Genomic DNA, 15,018 nt, shown 5'->3' on the forward strand with positions numbered 1-15,018 from the left:
TGCGGCAATGGAGACGATACTGACAGCAGTACAGACTGCTGTAGTGAGAAAAAGAACACTAGCACAAGGGAAACGCATAATTGTTGGAACCCCGGTACCAACTTTAGTAGCTGTTACCAAAGAGAGCATTCCAAATACAAAAGCATTACATCCACGATGGGTACAATGGGCTAATTCTCTCACTGCAACAGATATAGATTACAGATACAATTCTACATTAAAAATACAAGCATTCCTGCAGTATGAACAAGAATATCCTCTCCCGAATGAAATCTTGCTTCTAGAGAAATATGAATATATTATTTACTGATGGATCTGCTCAACCTGCCATAGGAAGTAAACAGTATAGCGCTGAGTGTGCTATGGTAAAAGGACATATCTGGGATGGTAGGTTCCATTCCAGCAATACGACTACACAATCTCTATGAGATTGTACAGCACAGTTGACAGAGCTAAAAGCCCTGATATTAGCACTACAGTACACACATCTGGAATTACCTGCACTGATATTGTGCGATTCGTTTTACTGTGTGCAGTCTTACAATGAATATCTTTATTACTGGGTCAGAATGGGTTTAGAGATTCCATGGGTGGCACAATTAAACAAACTGTTATGGGAACAAGTGGCAAAGCTGAAAGCATGCCTGCAACGTGCTCAAGTTATTGTTACCTTGAGTCACCAGCGTGGTGGCATACACGTTGAAGGGAATTTACTGGCTGATGAAGCTACCAAGGTGACAGTACGTACTGCTGTCATTGCTACAATCACTCGTTCTAGCACGAGGATAGACGGAGAAATACTGATAGCTGTCAAAGCCTCAAAGAACGGCTCCGCAATTCCAAAGGGCTTCCCACTCAAATATTCCTATAAATTAGATGCGCAAAACACACGGTACACTCAAATTCCAGGAGTGGGGGATAGAGTTAGACCAAACACAGATCGTAGATTAGGTTTAATTTTAGCTGCACATGAGGGTCTGGGCTCTACACACGCAGTAGTCACTGCTACAGTTTTGTTCCTAAAGTGGAGATTCTGGTGGCCAAGTGTGTCGAAACAAACAAAAAGACTTATGTCTTAAAGTGTGACATCTGTCAGCAGGTGAAAGGTTCCACCGTAGCACGGCCACCAAAAACACCACTACAGACAGACCTCTCGGATGTGTCTATTTAGATCACTGCGGCCCCTCATATTCAGACGGGGCTTACAAGTACATCCTGGTGGCAGTGGAGTCATGCTCTAGCTTTCTATGGGTTTGGCCTCAGTGCTCGGCTGACCCTGTTACTGTTATAAAGGATTATGAGTCTTCATCGGGACATTCGCAATTGGCATGTTACATTTCGACGTTGACCCTGCGTTTAGCTCTCTGGCTTACAAGGAAGCCATGGAAAGTATGGGCGTGGGCTTGTGGTACTCCTCCCCCTCCCATCCAGAGGGAAACTTGGTGGTGGAGAGGAAAAACCTTGACCTAAAGCAATCCTTAACAGCAAGCGCCAAAATAGAGCCAAAAGACTGCATGAAATGCCTACAGCATATTCAAAATGCGGGGGTGCGCCTTGTCCTCAACCTACCTAGATGCGCTTCAATGACTAAAGCTCTTGATTCCTTTCACTGGCTGCCTATTGAGAAGAGAATTCTTTTCAAAGACTTGTTTCTGTCATCGGAGTATACAGGGCAAAGGCCCCAGCTACCTGCACGGCTTCCTCACTTTGCACAATCCTAATAGACAGCCAAGATCGACAGGAGCGCATCTACTCAAAATCCCTAGGATAAGAAAGGCCGGGATGGGAGCTTGCTCATTTGGCCATTTAGCGGCCAAAAGCTGGAACACACTCCTGTTTGTGCTACGTGCAGAGAAATCTGAACCCACCTTTTGTAGAGGGCTAAAGACCTGGCTATACCAACTCTAGTCCGGTATTCATTCTTCCACTCCTGCTAATGTGCTTCTAGCACAGGGACACACCTTTGGGGGTAACCAGGCACTCTACAAATGAACTATTTTTATTATTATTATTAGGTGCGGGCAGTAGGTGGGTCAATATATCAAGAACACAGTCTGCACTACCTATCTATTTAAAAGAACGCGATTAATTCATTAAATATACCACTCCAGCTAAACCATGTGCTCAAACTGAGGAAAATGAGGCAGTTATTTAAAAAAACATTTTATTTTTGTTTTGCTATTATTCACAAACCTAACAGTTTATAAATCATGTCTTTACATCATAAAATATATACAAAAAATAACACTGGCCCTCAATGGTGAAAATTCCCATGGACTACCTTTCATACCAATCGTTCATACACTCTCACACCCACATAACCCATTCAGACTGTGAAGACACACTTAACTTTCAGATATTATACTAGGATATGATACCAGGTCCCTATAGAGATGCAACATAGAAACAAACTTTTTTTGCACTTTCATAAAGCAGTTGAGTTGCTGGTAGATGATGCACAACTTATAAAGATTTACATCAAGGGTCACAACGTCACTTTGAATGAATAAATGGAAGAAATTGATCAAATCAGCAAATTTCTCACATAAATACTGCACAGTTGTGTCAGTTGAAGTAGCACATGGTCTAGCCAATGAGTGTTGAATAATAAAATATTATAGCCTGTTAAGATAACTCTGCACACATTACAAAAGTACATTAACAAAAAACAGACACCAAGTGTGAAAACGAAAATAGGAAGAAAAATTGATCCGCAACAAATACACAATAATAATTGAAAAAGGAAAAATAAATAAACACAGACAGCACAACCTTCAAGGTCCCTAATTAAGGGGAGATGTTTACAACCCAAACGACAGTATTATCATGTTTTCTTACATGCTTAAGTCTAGTCAAAAACTGACTGCATAAGTTACTTGCCTGGTGAGGAAAGGAAGACCAAACAGGATATATTTGTCTACTCGAAAGATTCAAGCAAAATGATTGAAATGATGACTGGATCTGCAGCAGAAAGCAAACAAACAGTATGTATAACATCCAAAATCAGGATGCATTCTGATGAATGGACAAAGAGAAACGGAAGGCCATTTAGTTACTAACCTGCACAGAAATGATGAATAGGAACAACCAATAGTGAAAACGTTTGAGGATGGCAGCAGGTGTATTCGAATTGGGGCGCCCATCCACTAGGTGGCGTCATCAACCCATAAATGGAAACGGGGAAAACGAATCGTACTCAGACGTACTGTTAACCCCCCCCAAAAAAATTGCATGAAAGTAACGTAATAGGCCTGAGGGGTTTGTTTAAACAAGAATCTCATAGTGGAACAGACAAGATGGCTGTTCTAATGTCATCTCTGTAGAGAGAGTTTGGTCTCAACTTATAAACGGATTAGAATATAAAATATCAACCTAAGACGTCTTTCAAGGCTTAGAATATCTACCAAAAATCGTACTTGCTGACCTACTTCTGACATAGTTTCAAGCATACAGACGGCATCGCACCGATACTATAGGCACTTTAAACGGCTGGACCGAGCAGCCGAGCTCGTAATTAAAGAACATATTGCTACATTGTTTAAAGTATACAGATAGTGTTACACTGGAGTTGCTGATTTTCAAGAAGATAATAACACAGCGGTCTACCTGGGAGTGGACAGGTATCGGCTATCAGGGCGGAAAATCTGCATTTGTCAAGGCTGCTCAAATGCCAGAAGTTTTAAATGCAACGTGGAGCCTTCTGAAACATACAAGGCATAAAGATAAGCGGCTCGAACAAATAAAATTTACCAACAGCAAAAATTGAAAGAAATAATTCACACAATAGCTTGCAGATAGTAAGTGACACTACCTCGTAGTTCGATATGGCTTATCTTCCTGTGTCTTAAATGAGCAGACCATAAGGTAGCGGCCCAGTGATAAAAACAGTATACAAATCCAGATCAAATGCTCCTGAAACAAACGAAAGGCTGTAGTAAAATCGGCAGACTACGAGATAATGCCATTCAATGCAAGCTAATGTCGGCAAATACGGCGATCCGTGAATACCCGCAGAACGCTTTTAAGTGGAAACGCGGGAAAAGCCTGTTGTTTAAATCCTATCTGGCACACGGTGGGTGTGAACTGGACGTATCATCGTGCAGTTCTGGGGCGGGGACTATTACCTGCAGCACGAACAGAGAGGAACTTAAAGGGGCAAAGGTCCAAAAATGATTGCAAAATAGAAACTAACGCTGTAAATTGAAATTATGCGTTTCCCACGAGCATAGAATGACAACGATTCCCTGGATCTACTAGAAAATCTGAAATACTGCACTAATAAAAAAATTTAAAAACCCAAAGCAAAAATAACTACATCATGGAAAATCGCCAATAATCCTGTGGAGACAACCGGGAAACCGGGTTTAAGTGATGGTGCCAATTCATGGAGGGATTATTCTAACAAGAACATGTTTAAGTGTTTAAGTAGGTGGGTCAATAATCTATACGAGATCCAGAAAGCACTGAATAATATGCTAAGAAAATGCTTGGGAGGACGTACCCCCTATGAAATCCTGTTTGGGACAAGAATGTGGGTACCTGACCTCGATTGTGCCAGCACTGTGGTGGATGTAAAACCATTTCAACTGAATGATCATTTGGCTGTTTTACAGGAACTCATTGAATTCCAGGCATTACAAAGCAACGTCCAAGTAAAACACAACGCCACTGGGGAAGTGAAACTGGTTCCGGCAAGACCTGTCTGGGTCCCAAAGTTTGGGAACCTTGTCAGAGAAAAGATTGTGGGAAAGAAGGAGTTTGGGCCCTCTTACAGAACACCTTTACCTGTCCTGGCGGTTCAAAGAACAAGAACAGTTCTCTTCCGCTTCTTGCCAGCCGAAAAGAAAAAAGATCTGTCTCCATTGATCTGATCAAACCACACTATGTGGCTGATTCTCAACAGCAGGCCGCATGGAGTCCTGAGTAGCCGCAGATCTCCACTCGCTACTATACAGGAAGTTCAGATGGAAAGACTAATAAGGTTTCAAGACTCCTCTGTGTCAGATGCCGCAGTATCCACTCACACAGATGGGGGCATCTGAAACTAATACATAGGCAGAAAAAACAGGGGAAATTGAGAAATACAATCAAAATGAAATTATCCTGCCAGAGAAATATATTAGAAATGCTGATCATCACTGATACAGATATATATGTACATTAAAACTGGCCTACTGCAATACAGTACACAAATGAATTTGGTATAAAGATTTATCAAATGTATTCAATATATTACAAAGAATACAAATATTCGAAAATACAATCTGCTGAACATAAAATATAACCCAAGCGCAACCCGACAACTCACACTCACTGATGTTCACTCAGACCAGTGCATACCCATACCCATACATACACAGACGTCCTAAAAACTAAGGATTCACAACATTTTGCATATTAATATATATACAACGATTTAAAGACCTCCTTTGATCCTAAACAGTTAATGACACTGTATAAGTCCACAAGATCATATAAGTGGAAGAAATGATCAGTTCAATATAATTTCATAATTGAAGAGCTGTAGTTAACACAAGTCATCAAATGGAAAAATCTAATTCTTATTATTATGAAAGGGGGAAACCAAAGCACAAAACTTCGGTACTCACCTTGGAACTCCGTATCAACTGGCTGCTCGTGTCCAGAAAGGGACCTTCCCATATCCATTTTCCAGGTTCCAAGGCTTATCCATTCACCGCTTCGGACTTATTGGCGGACTTAGTTTACCTTTGGCTGGATCTCAGGCGCTTCCTTTTGTTGCTTGTCTTGTTTCATTGCACCCTGAAGAAAGTGAGACCCACACCGGGGTAACACACCGAAACGCGCGTCGGTGCTGGAAGTTTTAAGTTTACTTGCTTTCCCCCTTTCATGTTAAGAAGAATTTGATTCTTTCATTCTTTCATTTGATGACTTATATAGTGTCATTAAATGTTTAGGATCAAAGGGTTCTTTGATTATTTGTATATATATTAGTATGCAGAAGGTTGTGAATCCTTAGTTTTTAGGACATATTCACTGGCCTGTGTGAACGTCCGTGAGTGTGAGTTGTCAGGTTGCGCTTGGGTTATATTTTATGTTCAGCATATTGTATTTTCGAATATTTGTATTCTTTTTAATATATTGAATACATTTGATTAAAAAAATTACCGAATTAATTTATGTACTGTATTGCAGTTGGCCAGTTTTCATATACATATATATCTGTTATCAGTGACGATCAGCATTTCCAATATATTGTTCAGGCAGGATAATGTTGTTTTGATTGTATTTCCTAGATGCCGGAATATCCAATAACTGAGTACAAATTACACCTATTGAAAGTGAACAACAGACAAATGACACTGAAATGCAAATTGCAATTAGGCCTACTAATGAACTTTACCTCAACGTGTCTTCACAAGAAGCAACTGCCAGGACTACAAACACTGCTGAACTCCCAAAGAGAGATTGAAGTGTGTCTGGCTACTTCATCAACTTCTATAACTTTTCTTCAGATCCAAGTGAACCTGAGCAAACGCCACCTATTTCCAAGAAAGAAATATTTTGACAAATCTATCACTGGCTGAAAACTTACTTGGTGTGCCCTAGGCTGCATCACTGGTTTGCATTAGGGATCCTGTTCCTTTTAATTTAGATTCACACAGTAACTGTCTTTTTTCTACTACTAAATGGACATTATCTCCCACAACGCTCTGTAGTACAACCTCTGAACTTGGTTTTGAAACCACATACGTCATTACACCGTGAAAAGAGAAACCTGTCCCTAGTGAACATTTCAGCAATTCCAGTACCGGATGGTATAGTTTGGGATAGGGTTTCATATGATGTATTTGGTCCCACCGAACATTTGAAAATTTCACACATGTTTAAAATGTCAATGAATTATTTCATTACCCCGAGTACACTCTCTGATGATTGAGACATTGAGCCCGTAAATGCTATGCTTTCAGATATAGAACAATTTGCTGCATTTTCTTACAGGAAATTGTATGAAGATACACCTGACTACGATAGCATGTTTTGCTACCAGCATTATTGTCATCACTTTTTGCACAGAGCTAGTGTTCCACACACTACAAACACTTACCACCAATGGGAACATTGACCAACGCCACAAAAAGGTAGTTCTGCCACATTTGCACAGAAATGTGCATACCTTTTAGGGTTTAATACATCAGAGCCAATATTCCTACTACTATAAGTTAGTACAGACTAATACAACTGCACAGAAAATGATGCTGACAAATACCAAGCTCATATATTCAGCACCTTTCATCTCCCAACTGTCTATACAAGGTTTTGACTATTGTAGGGACACAATAGACACAAAATCAATCTGGGGGATGAAAGATTGGCAGGTTCAGGGAACAGAGGCTTTATTTAGAACTTGCCTCATACCATTACAGATGATATTCCTGAACAGAACAGTGCAACAAACTACCTGCTACGGGTTCGTAAAATTGAAGACTTGAAAACACCACGCATCCCCTTACCTATACCTATTGCAGGTATATCGAATGACACACTTTTTAGTGAGGAGGCAATGGTTGCCATGCTACAGAATGGTACATACAATTCTTCAACTCCCAATTGGAACGGATGGTTGTTGTGGCCTATCGACACAAATAGGTGTCAAGCCAGATTCAAGGGTAACACCAAAGGGTTTAATATCCATAGGCCTGACTCACACTTTGTACTCACAGACGACCCAGGGGTAGCGACTTCTTATAGTGTTGGGAAGTTATGCTTAGAATGGCTAAAAACCTCAACACTACAACTGGTGAAACAGCACTTGTCCCTTCTAGCAGACGACATGGATCTTAGGGATGTCTTGTTAGGTTCCAAAAAACAGCGTCAAAACCACTTCTTGTATGCCATCTACAATGAATTATGGAATGTCTCCCGACAAGATGCTGCTGAGAGATTGCGGGAAATTGATAGGATTAACCTCGAAAATGGCTTGGCTGTGGTAGACAATGGTATGACCACACTTTCCTCACATAGTTATTCATTGGGCAACATTGTGTCCTCCGCACGCAATCAACGTAATGGAACAAGATTTGTCTATTCTACGGCATGGCATATCTCGATTGCGCCGCATTATGCTTTTAAGCTGGACGCTGCAATCATTGCATTCAGGACACGTGCCATGGAAATACATTAACAGAACAAGTTTGTTTTCGGTTTATAATCTGACTGACAGACAGTTGACTATGGCACGCAGAGATGCAAAGTACACCAGGCTGCTCATTGAGAAATTTCACTGTAGCAGAGTCACCGTTTACAGAATGGTTAATTCATGGATATATCACACTGCCAATCACAACATTTCAGTTCCAATATTGCCAAGCAGACAGATACGAAGCGTTGGGTGAAGGGTTCCTACAGGAAACCTGGGAGTTACCATATAGATATAGGTGCAGAAATAAGGGCACTGAAGTTTTCTTAAGTGGTAAAAACTATGGGAAGGCTTTAAGTGGATCTTTAGTGTGCAAAGAAGTGTCGCTTCATAGAATGTGTAATGCGTCAAAAGCAAACTTATCTTGCTACTTGAAAGGCTCCCCAGCTGCCGTGATTTATCCGGTTTTTGGACAATGAAAGGCCTTAGGAGAGGATGCCTCCTGATCTTGACACGAGTAAAGCTCGGGTCATATCCGGGGTGCAAATGTGGCTTGTGAAGGTTGGTAAACTGCAAAAAACACACAAGTTAGAGAGTGTCCACCAGCTTTCTAAGGCATCCACTTCCCGATTGACCACTCTACCCCAAAAGCAATTGTGTTAACACATAATTTTACACTATAGGGGGAATATGATATACTTGATAAACAATCCATGTGTGCACCACCTACCTGCAGCTTTGCTGCTGGGAATGAAATTATTTGCACACTTAGCTTCATAGAGGTGGACAAATATCTGAATGAATTGTCCACTGCAAGAGGTGATTCTGGTTCTCTTGTTCCCTTCACAGAATCTAGCCACCAAGCAAGCTCCCAGTGGCAGCAATCTTTGAAAACGTAGAGGAAGGCCAAATTAAATAAGCATTATTATGTAAACCAGGAGATACCAATTTATCCCGAGAAGCATAATGTAAGATGCATACCAACAGTTTGTGCTTTATATTTTAGCATTAAAGATTTATAAGTAATGTTTCTGTGTATTTGTGTATTTTCTGTTTTATCTGTTGATGACAGACTGCACTATATATGGATAACCTGAGATTTATTCATATCAATGAAAGCCTTGGTGGCACTAGCTATACCATTATGAGAAACATGTGTTTGTAGCTCATCTCCTGTTGACTCAATGCTCACTGTTGTTTCTTTTCTTTCTACAGGTATACAGAAAACTACACACGATATTATCTATCGCTTCTCTTCTTCTCTGTGGCCCTTATAGTTATATTTGTTGACATTTACTTTTGCAGGTAAGAAATAGTAGAGTTTTAAATTATACCTTTTTTGTTTTTATTACTATACTTTTGCCCTAATTATTTTGATGCTGAGCAGTTTGAAATAAAATCATTGGTATGACTGAGTACACCAGTTGGTCTGCAATTTGGTTCAGTGGTACACATGTGTAGTTCTGCGGTATGTGCTGGTAATCTTGCTCTGACTCTTACTTGAGTGAGTACTTACTGAGGTGCACTAAAAAATAAAAGAATGCAACACACCTGCACTCAAAAATGTGATTTGATAGTACCAAAATGCCAGTGACCATGTGCTAGGTTGTTAATGAATGAGTTATTTCACCATGTTCCTTGTCCATAGTACCACCACCTACTCTGATGAAAGTTGCAAGCACCTCAAAAGCATCCTCCACCACCAATTAATTCCACTTAAATTAACAGGAAAGATCAAGTGTCAGCACACCACCCAGGGCAGTCTTTTTTTCTTTACCCGAAACCATTGGAGTTCATTATCCTGATGAGTGTTGGAAAGTAAAAAGAGTAACTCAGGTGTAGCCCAGGCAACAGCCCATCACTACATTGCTTCCGGAATCTCTTCCAGCCAGTAGTAAAATTACTGGTTTAAAATAAAGACATATAGATACATCCACAGCGACATGAAGACACACAAAGCCATGTCCCTTTTCACCTGAAGCACTGCTTGCCTGGCACATTTTCTACAGCAATGTGGACACCCAAGCATAAAGGCTGGAAGTCTTTCCCTCAGGAAGAAAGACTGATCTCCGATAAGTCCTAAACGGTGGACTGATAAACTCAGGTTTTTGAAAGTATTGTAGGCAGAGTATTTATAATTGGTGCAGGAAATTATAGACTTTTAATATTTGGCATACCGGCTCTGAGTCCCTTGTCAACTTGGTGTTGGTGTAGGCATGGATCAACTAATCATTTAGGGTGGTTGAGGCTGAGGTCATTTGGCACCGCTATTAATGATACGAGGACTTCGATGCAACGGTCTAACAGAAGATTTTAGGTCAAATAGAAGAATCTGAAACTGCTATATGTAATACACCACAGACACAGAATGTCAGCAACCATACATGACCTACCAGAACATGAACATTGTGTCCTGGAGTGATATGGAGTCTTTCCTTCAAATTATTAGAAGTCTTCAAACAGCTACAGTATCAGATAAACAATGGGTATAAGCCTGGCTCTGCTACAGGACCGGAGTAATTGCACTGTGCTCAAACAGTTGGAGAATTTTTTCTCTCAGGGCTAAAACCTTGAAGGGAGAGGCGAGAAGATAGTAAAATTGTATTGGGCAGCCCTGATGCAAACTCAATTGTCTGTCAATTTGTGTACTATCCCCATCATCCAGCACTACAGGATGAGTCTGTTGAGTTTTGCAGAAGTAAGAGAGATAGTAGGTCCTCAGTATTGACTGCTGTGTTACCTTTACTGGGAGGAGCGGTGTATCTATGCGTGAACATTTCTCTGATGGTGGTGTAAATTGCATATTCAGTGGAATTTTGCATTTCACAAATCCTGAAAACTATTTAAAATTAAACCATTAAGCAGTTTCACAGATTTTTTTTTTAGTAGAAACTGTCCCACAGAATACAGGGGTTGAGCAAAATTCTGTTGCATTTTCGCCACAAATCAGTCTTGTTACCTGTGTTTCCAGTGACTTTTTTAAACATGAGCTATGCCTACATTCAATTTTTACTTGAGTCATCCCAAAATATATTTTGTGTAATTTCTGCCTACTTTACTGGATTATTTTTTGATGTTTTGCATATCCTTTGTAGGGAGCAGGGGTAGGTTATGTAATTTCAGGCTCCTTATTTTAGGTCTCAGCCTACCAGACAGCGCAACTGTCTGGTTTCCTAAAGACATCTTGAGGACATTCAGAAAGTTGACCTAGGAATGCAGTCCACCCATTGCTTACCATTGACTTTGAGGTTTGTAACTCACATTTTCTGGCTATTTGCTAGCTTTATTTGCTTTCGCCTGTCCAATTAGAGTTTGTCCATCTCGTTGCCCAAACCATGGTTACAGTATTCTTCCACAAACTTGCTTTCTTTAAACAGGTCTTTAAATCTTGTTCTTATCTTGTCCATTTGCTGTGCCTTCAAAGACTGAGGTCAAATGTCAGGCTATGTCTTCCTGGGAGCTTAGTGTTTATTTTTCTTTCTCTGACTTCAAAGTGAGAGGATTTATGTGACCATCATGCTGGCTACTGGGGATCTGCTTGAGTAAGGCAGTACAGATGTTTTTTTCTAGAGCACAACAACATTTAAAATATAAAACAAATATATAGATCTCTCTCACGCTTTATTTAGCTTCTATATTTCTATGTGGCATAAAGTTTACTCCTTTCCTCACAGTTGATTTAGTAGTATTGCTACAATCTATGTCCAGTTGAGGTAACGTTCTCAAGAACATTTTTTATGGTTAATTGATTTGTCTTACGGTTTTAGAAGTTGCCACTCAGTTTAAATGTAAAGTATTGAAAAGTGGCTCATCTCCTAAAACACATCCTAATGAAAATATTTTTTCATCTACATTAATTCTAAATATCAACTCATGCTCCTATGTTGGAGCATATACTAAAGTGCGCCTATCATATTGAAGACCATTCTGTTCTATCAATGGTGTTCCTATATTATTTAGTTTAAACCGCAGGATACAGAGATCTAGATGATAATCTTATTTCATCATGTACCTGATGTCGAAACGGTGTTTGTTATTAATAAAACTGAATTGGCCTAAATATCTATAATCTTTAGTGACTATGGCCTCACTACTTTGCACGGTCTCCAAATATTAGGGGAAATTATGCCGGTCAGGCTCTTTCAATATCTCTATAGTGTGCATATAGAGAAGCAGCGTTAATGCTCCCCATCTTTATAAACTATGTCTGCAGTGTTTTTAGTAGTAAAGCACGTAACAGTTGCCCAGACCAACCCTAATGGTAGCTAAACCGGATCTTGTTTGGAAACGTGCCAATGCCATCTAAAGACATAAGATGTGAGTGACTTCCCTATTATTAGTCTTTTTCCTCATTTCTGTCTGGGCCCACTGATATTTTGTCAATTCGAGCTGTCAATCCCTTAAATAATTTCTTATATAATTCTTAAGAACTTTTTCAAGTGGACTCGAATTGACAATACATATGAGGGCCCAGACAGAATAGGGAAAAACACAGAGAGCGATGTGCACTTGGTGGTGTTTGGCGGCTGGGGTCGCTATGCCTGACACTCAGCCTCTTGCTACTAGAGCACCCACCTATATACCCACAAGCTGCTCTCTCTGCTTCACTGCAACCAACAATACACCATGGCAGACACAGAGCATGGAGCCCAGAACCGGTGTGTGTAGAAAACTCAACGCAGGTCAACGGTAGGGGTGCACATGGAGGGAGGTGAGGTAGCAGCGGGTTTAGATCCTGTCGCATGAGTAGAGCCATTCTGCGTAAGCGACCCAACCAGGTTTGGGTGCAGCTTATAGACCAGGAATGCTCCCAAGGATGAACTAAGGACCATCTGTACTGTCCCTGTCAGCTACGCAGCAGAATCCGGATTCATCCTATGGCACTTATCATTACAGTATTCCGTTCATAATGGAAAAGCCTAGACCTAAAGCATAGAGCAGAAGAGTAGCTCTTACAGGGAAACTGTACAGATTCACCTGGCTCTAGATCACATCTTAAAGCTTCAGGCAAGGATCGGAAAAATGCCCAAAAGGAAAGTCTTGCCTTGGACAAATGCCAAATCTCACTTAAACGCCCCCGCTTTACACCTATATCCGCCCCCCTGAAGATTGCGCTCTGTACCTTTCCCCTCAATATGTTGGTAAACTGAGGAGAGAAGCTCTGCCAAGAAGGCCCATCTATAGCCACAATACCGGACCTGAATGCTCTCAAGGGTTGCTCAGTGAATACTTTTATAAAATCCCTCTCCAAGAAATTCATCCCTGCCCTCATTGGGCCTATCGGGGTCCAACAAGCCTTCAACAACCCTAAACAGTGAAGGCAGAGCGGCATCGCCTGCTGTTGGGCTAAAATCCCACAGGTCGCACTCCTGCCCAGGGTTAAGCTGGGTGGATCAGTGCATTGAGGAGACACTTCAACCTTATTCTCCATCAGGTTATAAGGAGATGGCTGCTCATGGAGTTGCTCCTGAGAGATCAGTAACAGGGGGAGACAACCCCCTCACTAGCTCGCCGTGTAAAGACGTGGAAAAATAAAGATCCGCATAGCACACAGCACAGGCGGATGGTGACTCCTCAAGTGCACCCAAGGGTGACCGCCTCTCTCCGTCTCCATGTTAGGTAATACCAATGAGACAGGAGCCGGGGAACAAAATGCATCAGTGTTTCTTCCCACCCCATCGGCCGCAAAGAAGTTAAGTAGGGAAAGTATATCAGACCAGGAACTGGGCAACCTATCAGACCACTTTCTTGCTACACTGAAGGCCCAAATTGAAGATTCACTAGCGCAAGCACCAATATTTGGGAGAGATGACTCATGTAGGCCCACCAGCCTCACAGACGCGGGCACACGCCAGAGTCAGAGTCAGAAACAGCTTTATTCGATTTTAAAAACAAAACCATAAAAGCATACACATAAATAAATACATTTTTGAAGAAACAACATCGAATATCTTAAAAAATACAGGATTAAAAAATGATCTAATTCATGGAGATCCTAAATCTCAAAACTGCCTTAAGAAATTGGGACACAGAAAAGATAAGAAATTCATCGTCTAGCATTTGCAATTTGACCAATGCGACTCTACATTGCCTCAGCCCTAATTTTATTAAAACGGGTCGGAGCAAATTTTTCCTTGGTGTAGAATAATATTTGCAAAAAAGAATACAGTGAAGGGATGATTGGGCAGAGACCTGATCACAGGGGCAAGGAATGAGGTCCTTTGACCAACAGTTAATGTCAGGAAATGTGACTAATCTAAAAAAGACATTTAACCTGAAACGGGTCAAGAGCATTCGAGAATAACAGCTGGGGACTAAATTCAAGTACGGCTGTAATCCTTGATTTTGAATAAGTAATTGATTAGCCATAACAGAGCTCTTACATTTCTCTACTTGCCAGCGTTTTTCTATTAAGAAGTGCAGGCAAGATTTCTTGAGGTTCTTTCTTGACAGGTCCGCTAAATTTTCTGGGGAGTCGAAGAATTCTGGGTGGCCCATCTTAGTGAAAAATGTTTTGAGATAGTTAAACCATGGAATCTTTGAAGCCCCATCAAGACTTAAACAGTCCCTGATTATATCCCTATTCAAGCCTGTCGCAGTTCCAGACCACACCTTGTGCCACAACAGAATAGGCTCCAGCTTAATAAGATCCGAGATATATAATATACCCAGTTCTTGGTGGCAAACATAAGAGGAGGTAGTCCTGGGCACAGCCAATAAAAAGCGGAGGAAGGCATTCTGGCAAGTCTGGATCCTCGAAGTATTTACAATCCCCCAAACTCCTGCACCATACAGTGCTGTCGATACACATTTAGATCTATATATATCTAGCAACACTGGTACAGGACGGCCTCCTACCTTGTTTGAGAAATGCTTAACGGCCCCTATGGCTCGTGAAA

General features: G+C 40.9%; 1 protein-coding gene across 6 annotated transcripts in view; it reads left to right on the top strand.

Annotated features, from left to right (window-relative positions):
• LOC146809833 (histo-blood group ABO system transferase 1-like) overlaps window positions 1–15,018 on the top strand; it is a 691,528-nt gene that overhangs the window by 363,516 nt on the left and 312,994 nt on the right. For 4 of the 6 annotated variants that reach the window (XM_085616684.1, XM_085616687.1, XM_085616685.1 and 1 more), the window contains exon 3: window positions 9,335–9,424. The exons of the other annotated variants lie outside the window; for them this stretch is intronic. In XM_085616684.1, coding sequence (XP_085472810.1) covers window positions 9,335–9,424 — 90 coding nt within the window. The remainder of the gene's footprint in view (window positions 1–9,334; window positions 9,425–15,018) is intronic. 6 annotated transcript variants of the gene reach the window in all.

This window comes from Triturus cristatus, chromosome 7, assembly GCF_964204655.1.
Source record: "Triturus cristatus chromosome 7, aTriCri1.1, whole genome shotgun sequence".
In the NCBI taxonomy this organism is placed as follows: Eukaryota; Metazoa; Chordata; class Amphibia; order Caudata; family Salamandridae; genus Triturus; species Triturus cristatus.